Raw genomic sequence first — 9,115 nt, 5'->3', positions numbered from 1 at the left:
TTGGCGAGGTCGATGGGGAGCTTTCCGCGCGCGTTTCGTGTTCCGAGACTCTTCCATCGGGCGACGTGGGCGCTCGTGGGCTTGCCACCGCACTCCAAGAGGGCCTTGGCCGCGTCCAGATGGTTGCGCCGGGTCGCCCTGAAAGCAAGATCGGCTCTTGAAACACTCGCCAAAAGCATCTACCAGTGCAAGGGCAGATCGCCGCTGGCGTCGACCACGCTCACGCTGAGTCCGTACTCGAGCAGGACGCGGACGACATGTGCATGGCCCGCGCGCGCCGCGTCGTGCAGTAATGTGAAGCGATTGCAAACGCTGTCGAATTGGCCCAAGTTGGAGCCCTTCTCGACAAAGTACCGCACCAAATGCTACGCGTCCTGATAGAATCCAAATGGAAACATCGTAGTTTGCCGCACCTCGTGGCCCCACCAGCAGGCGAGCTGAAGCAGCGTCCGGCCGTTCTCCGACTGCGAGTCGCGCACGCGGAAGCTCGAGACGCCGTCTTGCATGGTCTTCTTCGTTTCTTGCGCAACGAGGTGGCTAATCTTCTCAACCGACCACCCTGTGCATCTGGTTATTTCTGACGCATGCCAAGTAGAAACCACAGACCTTCGACGACCGCCTCCCAGATGGTGAGCTTGCACCGATTGCGCTCTTCTTGGTACTGGGCTTGCGCGTACACGCGGTCTTGAAAGGCGTGGGATCGCTGTCGCTCGGCATCGCTGGCGTGCTGCAGCTGCACCTCGGCGTCCTTGGCCCGGAGGTCGAGGCCGCGCGCCCAGCGCTCTTGCAGATACGCCACGTCGTACGAGCTTCGGCGAGGGCTCTTTGTTTCCGACACGGGCGCCGCTTCGGGAATCGCAGCGGGAACGAGAGGAGGCGTCGCTGGAACGACCACCGGCGCTGCTTCGACCGCAACAACAACAGGTACCGTTGGCAATACCTTGGCGGCCTCTTCGAGTTCGTGTACGCTCTCGACCGCCACCGTGACGGCGTCGTGCCAGTCGGCAAAGACCTTGCCAGCGACCTTGGTCACGTCCATGCCGCGCCCGGCCTGGACCGACGCCGGTCCCATCGTCTTGCGGAAGATCGCTTCGCAGCGCACGAGAGCCTTTTGCAGCACGATGTCGGCGTCGCGCTGCTTGGATGCGGAGAGAATCGTCGCGTAGGCGGCATATGCGGCATTGAGTCGCGCCGCGTCCATGGTGCAGAAGAGAGCATCTTTTTCGAGGATCGTTCGCTGTAGCCGGACGGCGCCTTTCTGCACCTGAATGAGCGTCTCGTTGATGTCTTCGAGCTTGGTGGAGAGAAGCGCTTGGTCTTGGAGCTCTCGGATGACAGCCTCAACGGCGGCAAACGTCGACCGGAGCGACCGGAGCGTCGACTTAAACTCCTCATACAAGGCGAGTAGCTCGTCCCGATCGAGGTGGCAATCGTTCTTGTTGTTGTCGCCATCGCGATCCTGTGCATCCTTAACGGTAGCAAAGGAGGGTGTCCGCATCGCAAGGAGGCTTGCAATAGCGGCGAGGAGCGAAGCAATGTACTTGGTCTTGCGCGCGTAGGCTTCGTCGAGGACCGCGTCGCCCGTGTGGGACGACGCGGGTGCAATGACGCGCAAGGCCGCCGCGCGCGCGCGTGCAATGTGCGAGCGCAGTGCGCACTGTATCGTGAGCGCCGCGACGCTCTTGCGCTCACGGAGCTCTTTCGAGAAGAAGCGCGGCTTGGTGCTGGTCGTCTCGCCCGTGGACCCGTTGAGATAGTAGTACTGCCGAGAACGCGGGTCGTATTGCTGTATCCAGACGACTTCCTTGGACGACGTTGGCGTGCGCAGCATCGGCGATGACTTGTACCGATCTGCGTCGCGACTTGTCGGCGACCGGCGCACCACCGACGGCGACGCGCTGTGAAAGTCGTTCGAGTAGAGCGGTGAGGCCGATGGCACCGATATCGTGAGGTGCTCCAGGTGGGCCTCGCTGCGCCCTACGTGCTCTGTAATGCCACGCACGGCTGGCCCTTCGCAGCGTACCGTGGGCGACCGTGGTCGACGCGTCCATGGCGCCGATCCGCGCCGGTTCGTTCGAAACGGTTTCCGGTTTGACATGGTATTATCCGGTTCAAGCGCAGCGTGCGATGGTCGAGGGCGACCGCTTCGTCGCCGCGTCGCATCCCCGCTGGGACGCCGCCGCCACGCTAGCATGGGTCCGTGGGCAGCCAGGTAGACGCTTCCATCGTCGTCGCACTAGGCCGTCATGCACCGTATGTCATCTAGGCTACGTGGCCGCCCAAGCAGCGCGCACCGACACGACACTCCTCGCCCACTGGTACTACGAAGCGAGGCTGGCGCGACCACGCGACGAGAGCGACGATGGCGTCTCCACGTCCTGCTACGAGGCTCGGTATACGTGCCAGCCGCACGCGCTTCGCGACGTGAGCCCGTTGGCCACGGTGCCGTTCGACCACCGCCAAGGACTGATTGACGAGAGCTTGGTGTTCAAAACCATGTGCAAGGGCTGCGTCGTGCATGTGGTCTGCTCTCGTCGGCAGTCGGAGCTCGCGATTGGCCTCGACAACTTTAGCGGCGTTGCGACGGAGGACGTCGACAGCTTCCAACGAACGCTCGCCGACCTGCTCGACCCTGCTCGGAAGCAGTCTCTCTCGTCTCTCGTGCAGTGGCTGCATGCGCGCCGATGATAACTCAATCAACCCAGGGTGTGATTTCCAGTTTGGTTAACCATTTACGTGTTGTCCACTTCTACCAAGAGGCGAGGATGGGCACTGCTCGTGTATCGCATTTAAGCGGTCAACAAGCAGGCACCGCCGACAGCCTTGATCTTGTTCTCGGCTTCCTGCGAGAAGAACTTGGCCTTGACGATGACCGGGATGGCGGGGAGACGACCCTTGCCGAGGACCTTGAAGTAGCCCGACTTGGTGACGTCAATGATGGGGGCCTTGCCGTCCTTGGACTTCTCGGCGGCCTCCTTCGTCTCGGCCGAGACGAGCGACCAGATCTTCTCAACGTTCACCGTGGGGCAGTGGAGGCGGTTCTTGAGGAGGTGGAAGCGGCGCATACCGACCTTACCGAAGTAACCAGGGTGGAACTTATCGAAGAGGATGCGATGGTGGTGCTGACCACCGGCGTTACCGCGACCACCCGGGTGCTTGCGGTGCTTGCCGATACGGCCGTGACCAGCGGACACGTGACCACGCTTCTTACGGTTCTTGTGGGCGGCGGTAGGCTACATGGCACAGAGGTCAGTCGTCGCCGGCGAGGGACTCTAATGCAGTGTCAAAGGCCCGGGAAGCAGGCCGCGGAGGCAGACGCCCTCGTAGCCCGGGCCATAGGCTTGGCTAAGCTTCGCATCGAGGACATACCATGTTGGTAGATGGAACTGAAAAGCAACACTAAGCTGCGACTACAGAGCCCATACAAATCCCGACTTCCGCTTCCAACCAAATATTACGCGCTCGTCCAGCCAATACGCGGGCCAATCCGATGGCGTGGTAGACCTCTCACAATGCATATTTACGCCGGCGCGCTGCGTTTCTATTGGCACAGCTATCGTATGTATTCATAGAGGTTTACATGCGACCCACGCCCTCGCGACGCTGCTAACGTTAGGGGTATACATATACTGACAGCAAGAGATGGCGCTTCTTCATGCATGCATCGTTCAAGGTCAGTATCAGTAGACGATATGACCAGGAGCAAGTGCTCGCTTCGTGGAATCGAGGTGTTGTCGCGAGCCGCTGAAATGGCGTGAAAAGGAGCCTTCGACCCGGGTGTGGACTAGAAAGACGCAACGCACCGTTTCGCCGATGGAATGGATCTTCCATCGAAGAAGATGCACACAATAAGATTCTCATCGTACGCGCATGCTGCCCACGACGCTCAAGGAGTCTTTCTTGGGCCAAGACGACCAGGCGCAGGCGCAAGATGCGCGCAACACGCAGCGGTTCCTAACGACGCTCGGTCTTGGCCTCGTGCTCTTCCTCGTCTCCTTCTTCGTGTACTACGATTACTAGTTGCAACCGAGCCGATGAGCTGATCCTTGTGTAGGCTACCGCTGTCGATGGCGGCATTCGGTGTGCTCTACTCGTCTGGCTCGCTCATCATTATGCTCTCGACGCTCTTTGTCGCGGGGCCGCGCCAGCAGTGGGCCAACCTCCAGGAGAAGGACCGACTCCCTTGCTTCACAGCGTACTTGTCGACGATTGGACTCACACTCATGTTTGCGCTCTGCCCGGGCCTTTGGTTCCGCTCGATCCTCGTGTTCATCTCCGTCTTTGTCCAGTGCTGCGCGCTCACGTGGTATTGCCTCAGCTACTTTCCCAGGGCGCAGGCCGGCCTCCGTGCTTGCCTCCACTTTGCGTTTGGCTAACTTGATACTTGATACGGAAACTTGATACATTTGTCGCAAGCTCGTCGTGTTCTTGGTTGCATGGAACGACTAGACTACGTCTTGCGGCGCGACGGCCGAGAGCGTCTACCATCGACGTGCGCTTGTCACTTCTTCGTTGGACAGAATGTACCTTTTCGATTGCGTCAAATTCATTGAGCAGATCGTCGACTTGGTCCGTCGTCATCTCATAGCGCACCTGCCCGACCATGAGACGACGAGAACGATGTGCATCGAGTACCTCCCGCTGGGCACCGTTGGCATCTTGGAGCAACAGCAGAAGCACGAGAACGGGGTAGAACACACCGTGGAGCGTGCTGCTTGTCATGACAAGCTACAAGGCACAAGGCGTCACGGCGAGCGCATGTCATGACAACGCAGCCTACCCGGACCGAGTAGTCGAAGCTCACAAGGTGCGTCGGCGTCAATGCAATCGCTTGACTCACGAGGTACCGATGAACGTCGGGCTTGCGCGCCTCAAGGATTTCGTGCGCGGTCTTGGCCACATCGGCGGGCACGCCATAGCGCCCGGCGAGGGCTTCGTGCTAGCCGTACGCTTGCTCTACCGCTGCAAATCGCTTCGTACCTCGTCGGAGGGCGTGGCCATGGCCTCGAGGATGTACGCGAGCCACGTCTCGGAGCGAGGAGCTTCGCCTGCCCCATGGCATCGCATGCGTCGTGCAGGATGACCTCCAGGCGGTCCGCTGTCATGGACGGCCGCATGCGTGCTGTCATTTTTGCCCGTTGTATCTTTCGCGCACACCAAATACTGCCCATCACAAACATTCACACACTTTGTACCTATATAGTGTACAGTCACGCCGCCTCGTTACTGGCATCAGCCTCACGTCGACAGCGAAATCCATTTCCACAAGGAAGTGGAAAGCAGCGAAGCGTGACCAACACCGTATCACTGTTGCTAGCATGGTCGCTTTGCAAAGCCGTGGTGTAGCGAAGGCTGCCTCATCTGCTTTCACACTATTTACATGGAATTTTATGCACGAAAACAGTGTTGAAACAGTTTTGCAGGAAGCGTGTTACATGGGCAAGGAGGCCAAGGTCGTGGCCACCGCGGTCCTCTCGCGGGCATGGGTCTCGGCCATGGCGATGCTCAGCGCGTACCTCATCACGCCCTACGATACATCCGCAGCGTCTTCGTCCATCTTCCGCGCCTTTGCCACCTGGGACGGCGTCTACTACGTCGACATGGCAGCCGATGGCTACGGCTACGAGAACACCCACGCGTTCTTTCCGCTCTTTGGCCTCTTGACGCGCTACGCCAGGTACACTCGCAAATCCAATCATCGGTAGCTCACGCCGTCGTGGCACAGCGCGCTCCTTTCCCCGTTCTGCGACCCGCAGACTGCAATCTTGGTGGCAGGCTGGTGCATCAGGTACGTGCAATCAACATCTTGGTCTCGCAGTCAAGGCTAACGCACCTCGATGGCAGCAACATAAGCTTTGTTCTTGCCGCGCGCTACCTCTACCGCCTCGGGCAATTGGTATCCGGCGCCTCGACGCGGGTTCTGTCTTGCTCACGCTTGTACTAGCTTCTCCAGAACGAGACGCTGGCGCGCCGCTCGGCCATCTTCTTTTGCTTCTGCCCCTCTGGCATCTTTATGTCGTCGTGCTACAGCGAGAGGTATGTACGATCGTATCGAGCACGACTTGAGAGCGTCGTAGCTTGATGTGCGTCCTGAGCTTTGGCGGGATGTACTACCTCGAGCTCTACCGCACGTCGCATCGATCCTCGACGCTGCACCTCGTTTTAAGCGCCATCTTGTTTGGCCTTTCGTCGGCCACGCGCTCGAACGGCGTTCTCTTGTCCCGTACGTGTTAATATCCTCTTTTCATTCTGACACCTTCTTAGTGTACATTGCCTACTACCGCCTTCTCGCGTCGCCCTTGCCCTTGCAAGCACTCGGCGCATTTCTGCGCTACTGGGTCGTGACGGCGCTGCTCGGCGTCGTGGCGATCGGGCCCCAACTTCTCTACTTTGCGTTTGGCATTGCCGCCTACTGCCCGTCGCTGTCGCCGTACACGGCCATCGTTGCGTACGACGCGTGCCATCTCGACGCAAGTTCCTCATCGATGCTGTTTTAGCTCTCTTCTTAACGTGACATCCAAGCTCGACGTGGACCGGCCGTGGTGCGCCAGCGTCGTGCCCAACATCTCGGCCATGTACATGTTTATCCAAAAAGAGTACTGGGGCGTCGGTCCGTTTGCCTACTACGAGCTCAAGCAGGTAATCGCTGTACCACAATTTCACCTGGTCGCCACTATGTAGATTCCCAACTTTGCGCTGGCGACGCCGATGCTGCTCCTGTCGTCGTATGCGCTGCTGTCGTACTACCGTCCGCGGGCTACCGTGGTGCTGCCGGCGCCGCTGCAGCCCTACATGGTGCATCTTGCCTTCCTGCTTGCCAATGCCCTCGTTGTGCTCCACATCCAAGTACGACGCGCCATCGTTGAATGCTATGGATGGAACTCGTGCTCTTAGGTGCTGACGCGGTTCCTCTGCGCCAACCCGCCGATTTTTTGGGCCGCGGGCCACCTCTCGATGACGCACCCGACAGCGAGCAAAGGGCTCTTGCTGTACGCACTCGTGTTTAGCGTTCTCGGGGCGGTCCTTTTTCCGTCCTTTTACCCGTGGACCTGAGGACATACCTTGACAATCTCACTTGGAACGACGCGGCCGCTGCTGCAGGTGACGAGCAGCCGGTTTGTTTGGCTGCTCTTGGGCCGGAATTGGCGCCGTTGGGTCGACCGATGCGTTGCTGCTGTCTTACGTACACGTAAGTATGTATCTCTGGGTGGCTGTGTGGCAGTGATCAGTGACGGTGGCGCCGCATGCAACGCAAATGGTTGAAAATTAAATAAAACACAAACGAAAACAAACGCGCGCGACTAGGAGATGACCCACGACGTGGGCGGCGACGACGTGAGGTGCCGGGACGGGTCCGTGTTGGAAAAGACGGACGAGAGACGCGACCGGTGCGGACGAGCCGACTGCGAGAGCACGGCGTTGCTGCTGCTACTGCGCCGGCGGCCGTCCAAGCCGCCGACGTTGATCGAGTGGCGGAGACCCTTGTCCGAGCGTGTGAGGAGCTGCGTGACCGAGTCCTTCCCGACGCAGATGCGGCAGAGGTTCTCGACGCCGTCGTTGCCGTGCACTTGGAGATTGCACGCGCCGCAGACGACACCCGTGCACATGGAACAGCCATACCGGACAGCACCGAGGAGGTCGCGGCAGCACTTGCACACATCTCCCGTCTCGTCCTGCGGCGGCGCGAGGTGCAGATTCAGGTCGAGGAGCGACACGCTCTCTGCGATATCGTCGCCAAGCTCGCTCGAGGACGACGGCGACGACGACGCGGTGCCCCGGAGGTCGCGCTCGACCGGGCGGTCCTTGAAGCTCTGGTTGTTGCAGTACATGGCGTCGTAGATCGTATCAAAGACCGAGACATTCTTCGACTTGGCGAGTGTCGCGGTGGCCACGTCGTCGTCGTCGTCGGCTTGCTGCGCGTGGACGCAGTCGGTGCAGATGCGGACGGCGGTCGGCGCCGACTTGTACGGGAGCCAGACTTCCATCTTGGGCGAGCACGCATCGCAGGCGATCTCGCCGCAGAGCCGGCAGTGGTGGCGCCGCTTTGAAAAGTGAAATTTGGCGTCGCAGATGTGGCACGTGGTTCGGTTGTCGTTGGCGACCCAGTTTTGGATTTGCGGGTGGAGCGGGTTGAGCTTCCGGTCGCGGAACGTCCGACTTAGACGGCGGCTCACGACCACGTCTTCGAGCTTGGCCATCTGCGCGACGAGCTTTTGGTATCGGCTCCGGCGCGGCAGGTTGATGAGCGCCGTCTCGAGGAACGAGACAACAAACTGCACCTCGACACCCAGCGGCGCGTCGGACGGGTTCGAGGACGGGTTGGGGACCTTGCGCACCATGACGCCGCGCGGCGAGATCGACTTGAGCTTCGTATTCGCGGGCAGTGGGTGCATGAGTGGGTCATCGAGCAGCGACGAGGACTGCATGACGCGGACAAACATGTCGGGCTTGGGCTGCGCCGCGTAGTCGTCGCGCCAGTCGGGCACGAGCGTGCCTTCGAAGTCGAGGAACGAGCACTGCCAGCGGCTCTTGAGGATCGTGCCCTGGTCGGCAATCACGCGCTTGAGGCTCGCGACGCCCGTGTCCCGCTTCTGCCGAAACACTTGGGTGCAATGGCGGTGTTTGCCGCCAAAGAAGAACTGGACCGCGTCGTTCATGGCCGTCTTCTCCGAGTTGATGAGGATCGGAAGGAGCTCGTGGAGCTCGGCGGCCACAAAGACCGTCGACCGCACCAGGTACAAGGTCGTCTCGCCGCCCCGCTTGACCACGCGCTCTTCGAGGCGCAGCTTGGCCGCGCTGTTGGTCGACTGCGACAGCAGCGTGTACTCGCCGACGTCGCCGAAGCTAAAGAGGCTCAAGGACGTCCGCGCTTGGCTCTCGAGGTCGTCCATGAGGCTCGCTTCCATGGGCCTCGACGAGGACGAACCGTAAATGGCGTCCTACTGCATGCGGTTCTCGAGCGCCAGCTGCCACGCGCTACACCGTCGTCGCGCCCGCGCGCTTGATTTTAATGCGTTTGTCCTTTACAGCATACAAAGCTGCAGAGTATTAATATAATATAGCGTAGCTCGCCATTCGCCACACGAGCGGCTGACGTGAAAAACGGCGTGTGTTT

The 9,115-nt window shown here is 60.2% G+C and overlaps 7 protein-coding genes across 7 annotated transcripts; 3 read left to right on the top strand and 4 right to left on the bottom strand.

The window, feature by feature from the left end:
- Positions 1-179: 179 nt before the first annotated feature.
- Positions 180-2,082, bottom strand: SPRG_10430 (hypothetical protein; the record flags this gene model as incomplete). Its single annotated transcript, XM_012349558.1, has 4 exons — positions 2,024-2,082; positions 607-1,977; positions 414-559; positions 180-365 (listed from the first exon to the last, which is right to left on the bottom strand). Exons 1-4 carry the CDS (start codon positions 2,049-2,051, stop codon positions 180-182), a joined length of 1,731 nt encoding a protein of 576 aa, XP_012204948.1. The 5' UTR covers positions 2,052-2,082.
- A 32-nt stretch (positions 2,083-2,114) lies between these two features.
- On the top strand, positions 2,115-2,719 carry SPRG_10429 (hypothetical protein). Its single transcript, XM_012349557.1, has 2 exons — positions 2,115-2,212; positions 2,267-2,719. Exons 1-2 carry the CDS (start codon positions 2,128-2,130, stop codon positions 2,686-2,688), a joined length of 507 nt encoding a protein of 168 aa, XP_012204947.1. The 5' UTR covers positions 2,115-2,127; the 3' UTR covers positions 2,689-2,719.
- On the bottom strand, positions 2,690-3,441 carry SPRG_10428 (60S ribosomal protein L27a). The gene is made up of 2 exons (XM_012349556.1): positions 3,370-3,441; positions 2,690-3,233 (listed from the first exon to the last, which is right to left on the bottom strand). Exons 1-2 carry the CDS (start codon positions 3,370-3,372, stop codon positions 2,790-2,792), a joined length of 447 nt encoding a protein of 148 aa, XP_012204946.1. The 5' UTR covers positions 3,373-3,441; the 3' UTR covers positions 2,690-2,789.
- A 429-nt stretch (positions 3,442-3,870) lies between these two features.
- On the top strand, positions 3,871-4,376 carry SPRG_10427 (hypothetical protein; the record flags this gene model as incomplete). The annotated part of the gene is made up of 2 exons (XM_012349555.1): positions 3,871-4,004; positions 4,055-4,376. The coding sequence occupies 2 exons, from the start codon at positions 3,871-3,873 to the stop codon at positions 4,374-4,376; spliced, it is 456 nt and encodes a 151-aa protein (XP_012204945.1).
- A 12-nt stretch (positions 4,377-4,388) lies between these two features.
- SPRG_10426 (hypothetical protein) lies at positions 4,389-5,153 on the bottom strand. Its single transcript, XM_012349554.1, has 5 exons — positions 4,981-5,153; positions 4,781-4,939; positions 4,636-4,728; positions 4,528-4,593; positions 4,389-4,481 (listed from the first exon to the last, which is right to left on the bottom strand). The coding sequence occupies exons 1-5, from the start codon at positions 5,065-5,067 to the stop codon at positions 4,446-4,448; spliced, it is 441 nt and encodes a 146-aa protein (XP_012204944.1). The 5' UTR covers positions 5,068-5,153; the 3' UTR covers positions 4,389-4,445.
- A 261-nt stretch (positions 5,154-5,414) lies between these two features.
- Positions 5,415-7,053, top strand: SPRG_10425 (hypothetical protein; the record flags this gene model as incomplete). The annotated part of the gene is made up of 9 exons (XM_012349553.1): positions 5,415-5,677; positions 5,726-5,788; positions 5,845-5,896; positions 5,945-6,036; positions 6,078-6,223; positions 6,265-6,448; positions 6,498-6,639; positions 6,682-6,846; positions 6,895-7,053. The coding sequence occupies exons 1-9, from the start codon at positions 5,436-5,438 to the stop codon at positions 7,051-7,053; spliced, it is 1,245 nt and encodes a 414-aa protein (XP_012204943.1). The 5' UTR covers positions 5,415-5,435.
- Positions 7,054-7,239: 186 nt separating this feature from the next.
- On the bottom strand, positions 7,240-8,922 carry SPRG_10424 (hypothetical protein). Its single transcript, XM_012349552.1, has one exon. It carries the CDS (start codon positions 8,904-8,906, stop codon positions 7,302-7,304), a length of 1,605 nt encoding a protein of 534 aa, XP_012204942.1. The 5' UTR covers positions 8,907-8,922; the 3' UTR covers positions 7,240-7,301.
- Positions 8,923-9,115: the final 193 nt, after the last annotated feature.

Source organism: Saprolegnia parasitica (assembly GCF_000151545.1).
Source record: "Saprolegnia parasitica CBS 223.65 unplaced genomic scaffold supercont2.55, whole genome shotgun sequence".
Lineage (NCBI taxonomy): Eukaryota > Oomycota > Saprolegniomycetes > Saprolegniales > Saprolegniaceae > Saprolegnia > Saprolegnia parasitica.
The sequence above is the reverse complement of the archived record's forward strand: the minus strand, read 5'-3'. Positions and strand labels throughout refer to the sequence as shown.

Coding starts and splice junctions, on each gene's coding strand:
- SPRG_10429 (XM_012349557.1), top strand. CDS start 2,128: ATGGTCGAGGGCGACCGCTTCGTCGCCGCGTCGCATCCCCGCTGGGAC. Junction 2,213..2,266: donor ATGGGTCCGTGGGCAGCCAG/GTAGACGCTTCC, acceptor TATGTCATCTAG/GCTACGTGGCCGCCCAAGCA.
- SPRG_10426 (XM_012349554.1), bottom strand. CDS start 5,067: ATGCGATGCCATGGGGCAGGCGAAGCTCCTCGCTCCGAGACGTGGCTC. Junction 4,594..4,635: donor CCAACGGTGCCCAGCGGGAG/GTACTCGATGCA, acceptor ATGGTCGGGCAG/GTGCGCTATGAGATGACGAC. Junction 4,482..4,527: donor AATTTGACGCAATCGAAAAG/GTACATTCTGTC, acceptor CGTCGATGGTAG/ACGCTCTCGGCCGTCGCGCC.
- SPRG_10424 (XM_012349552.1), bottom strand. CDS start 8,906: ATGGAAGCGAGCCTCATGGACGACCTCGAGAGCCAAGCGCGGACGTCC.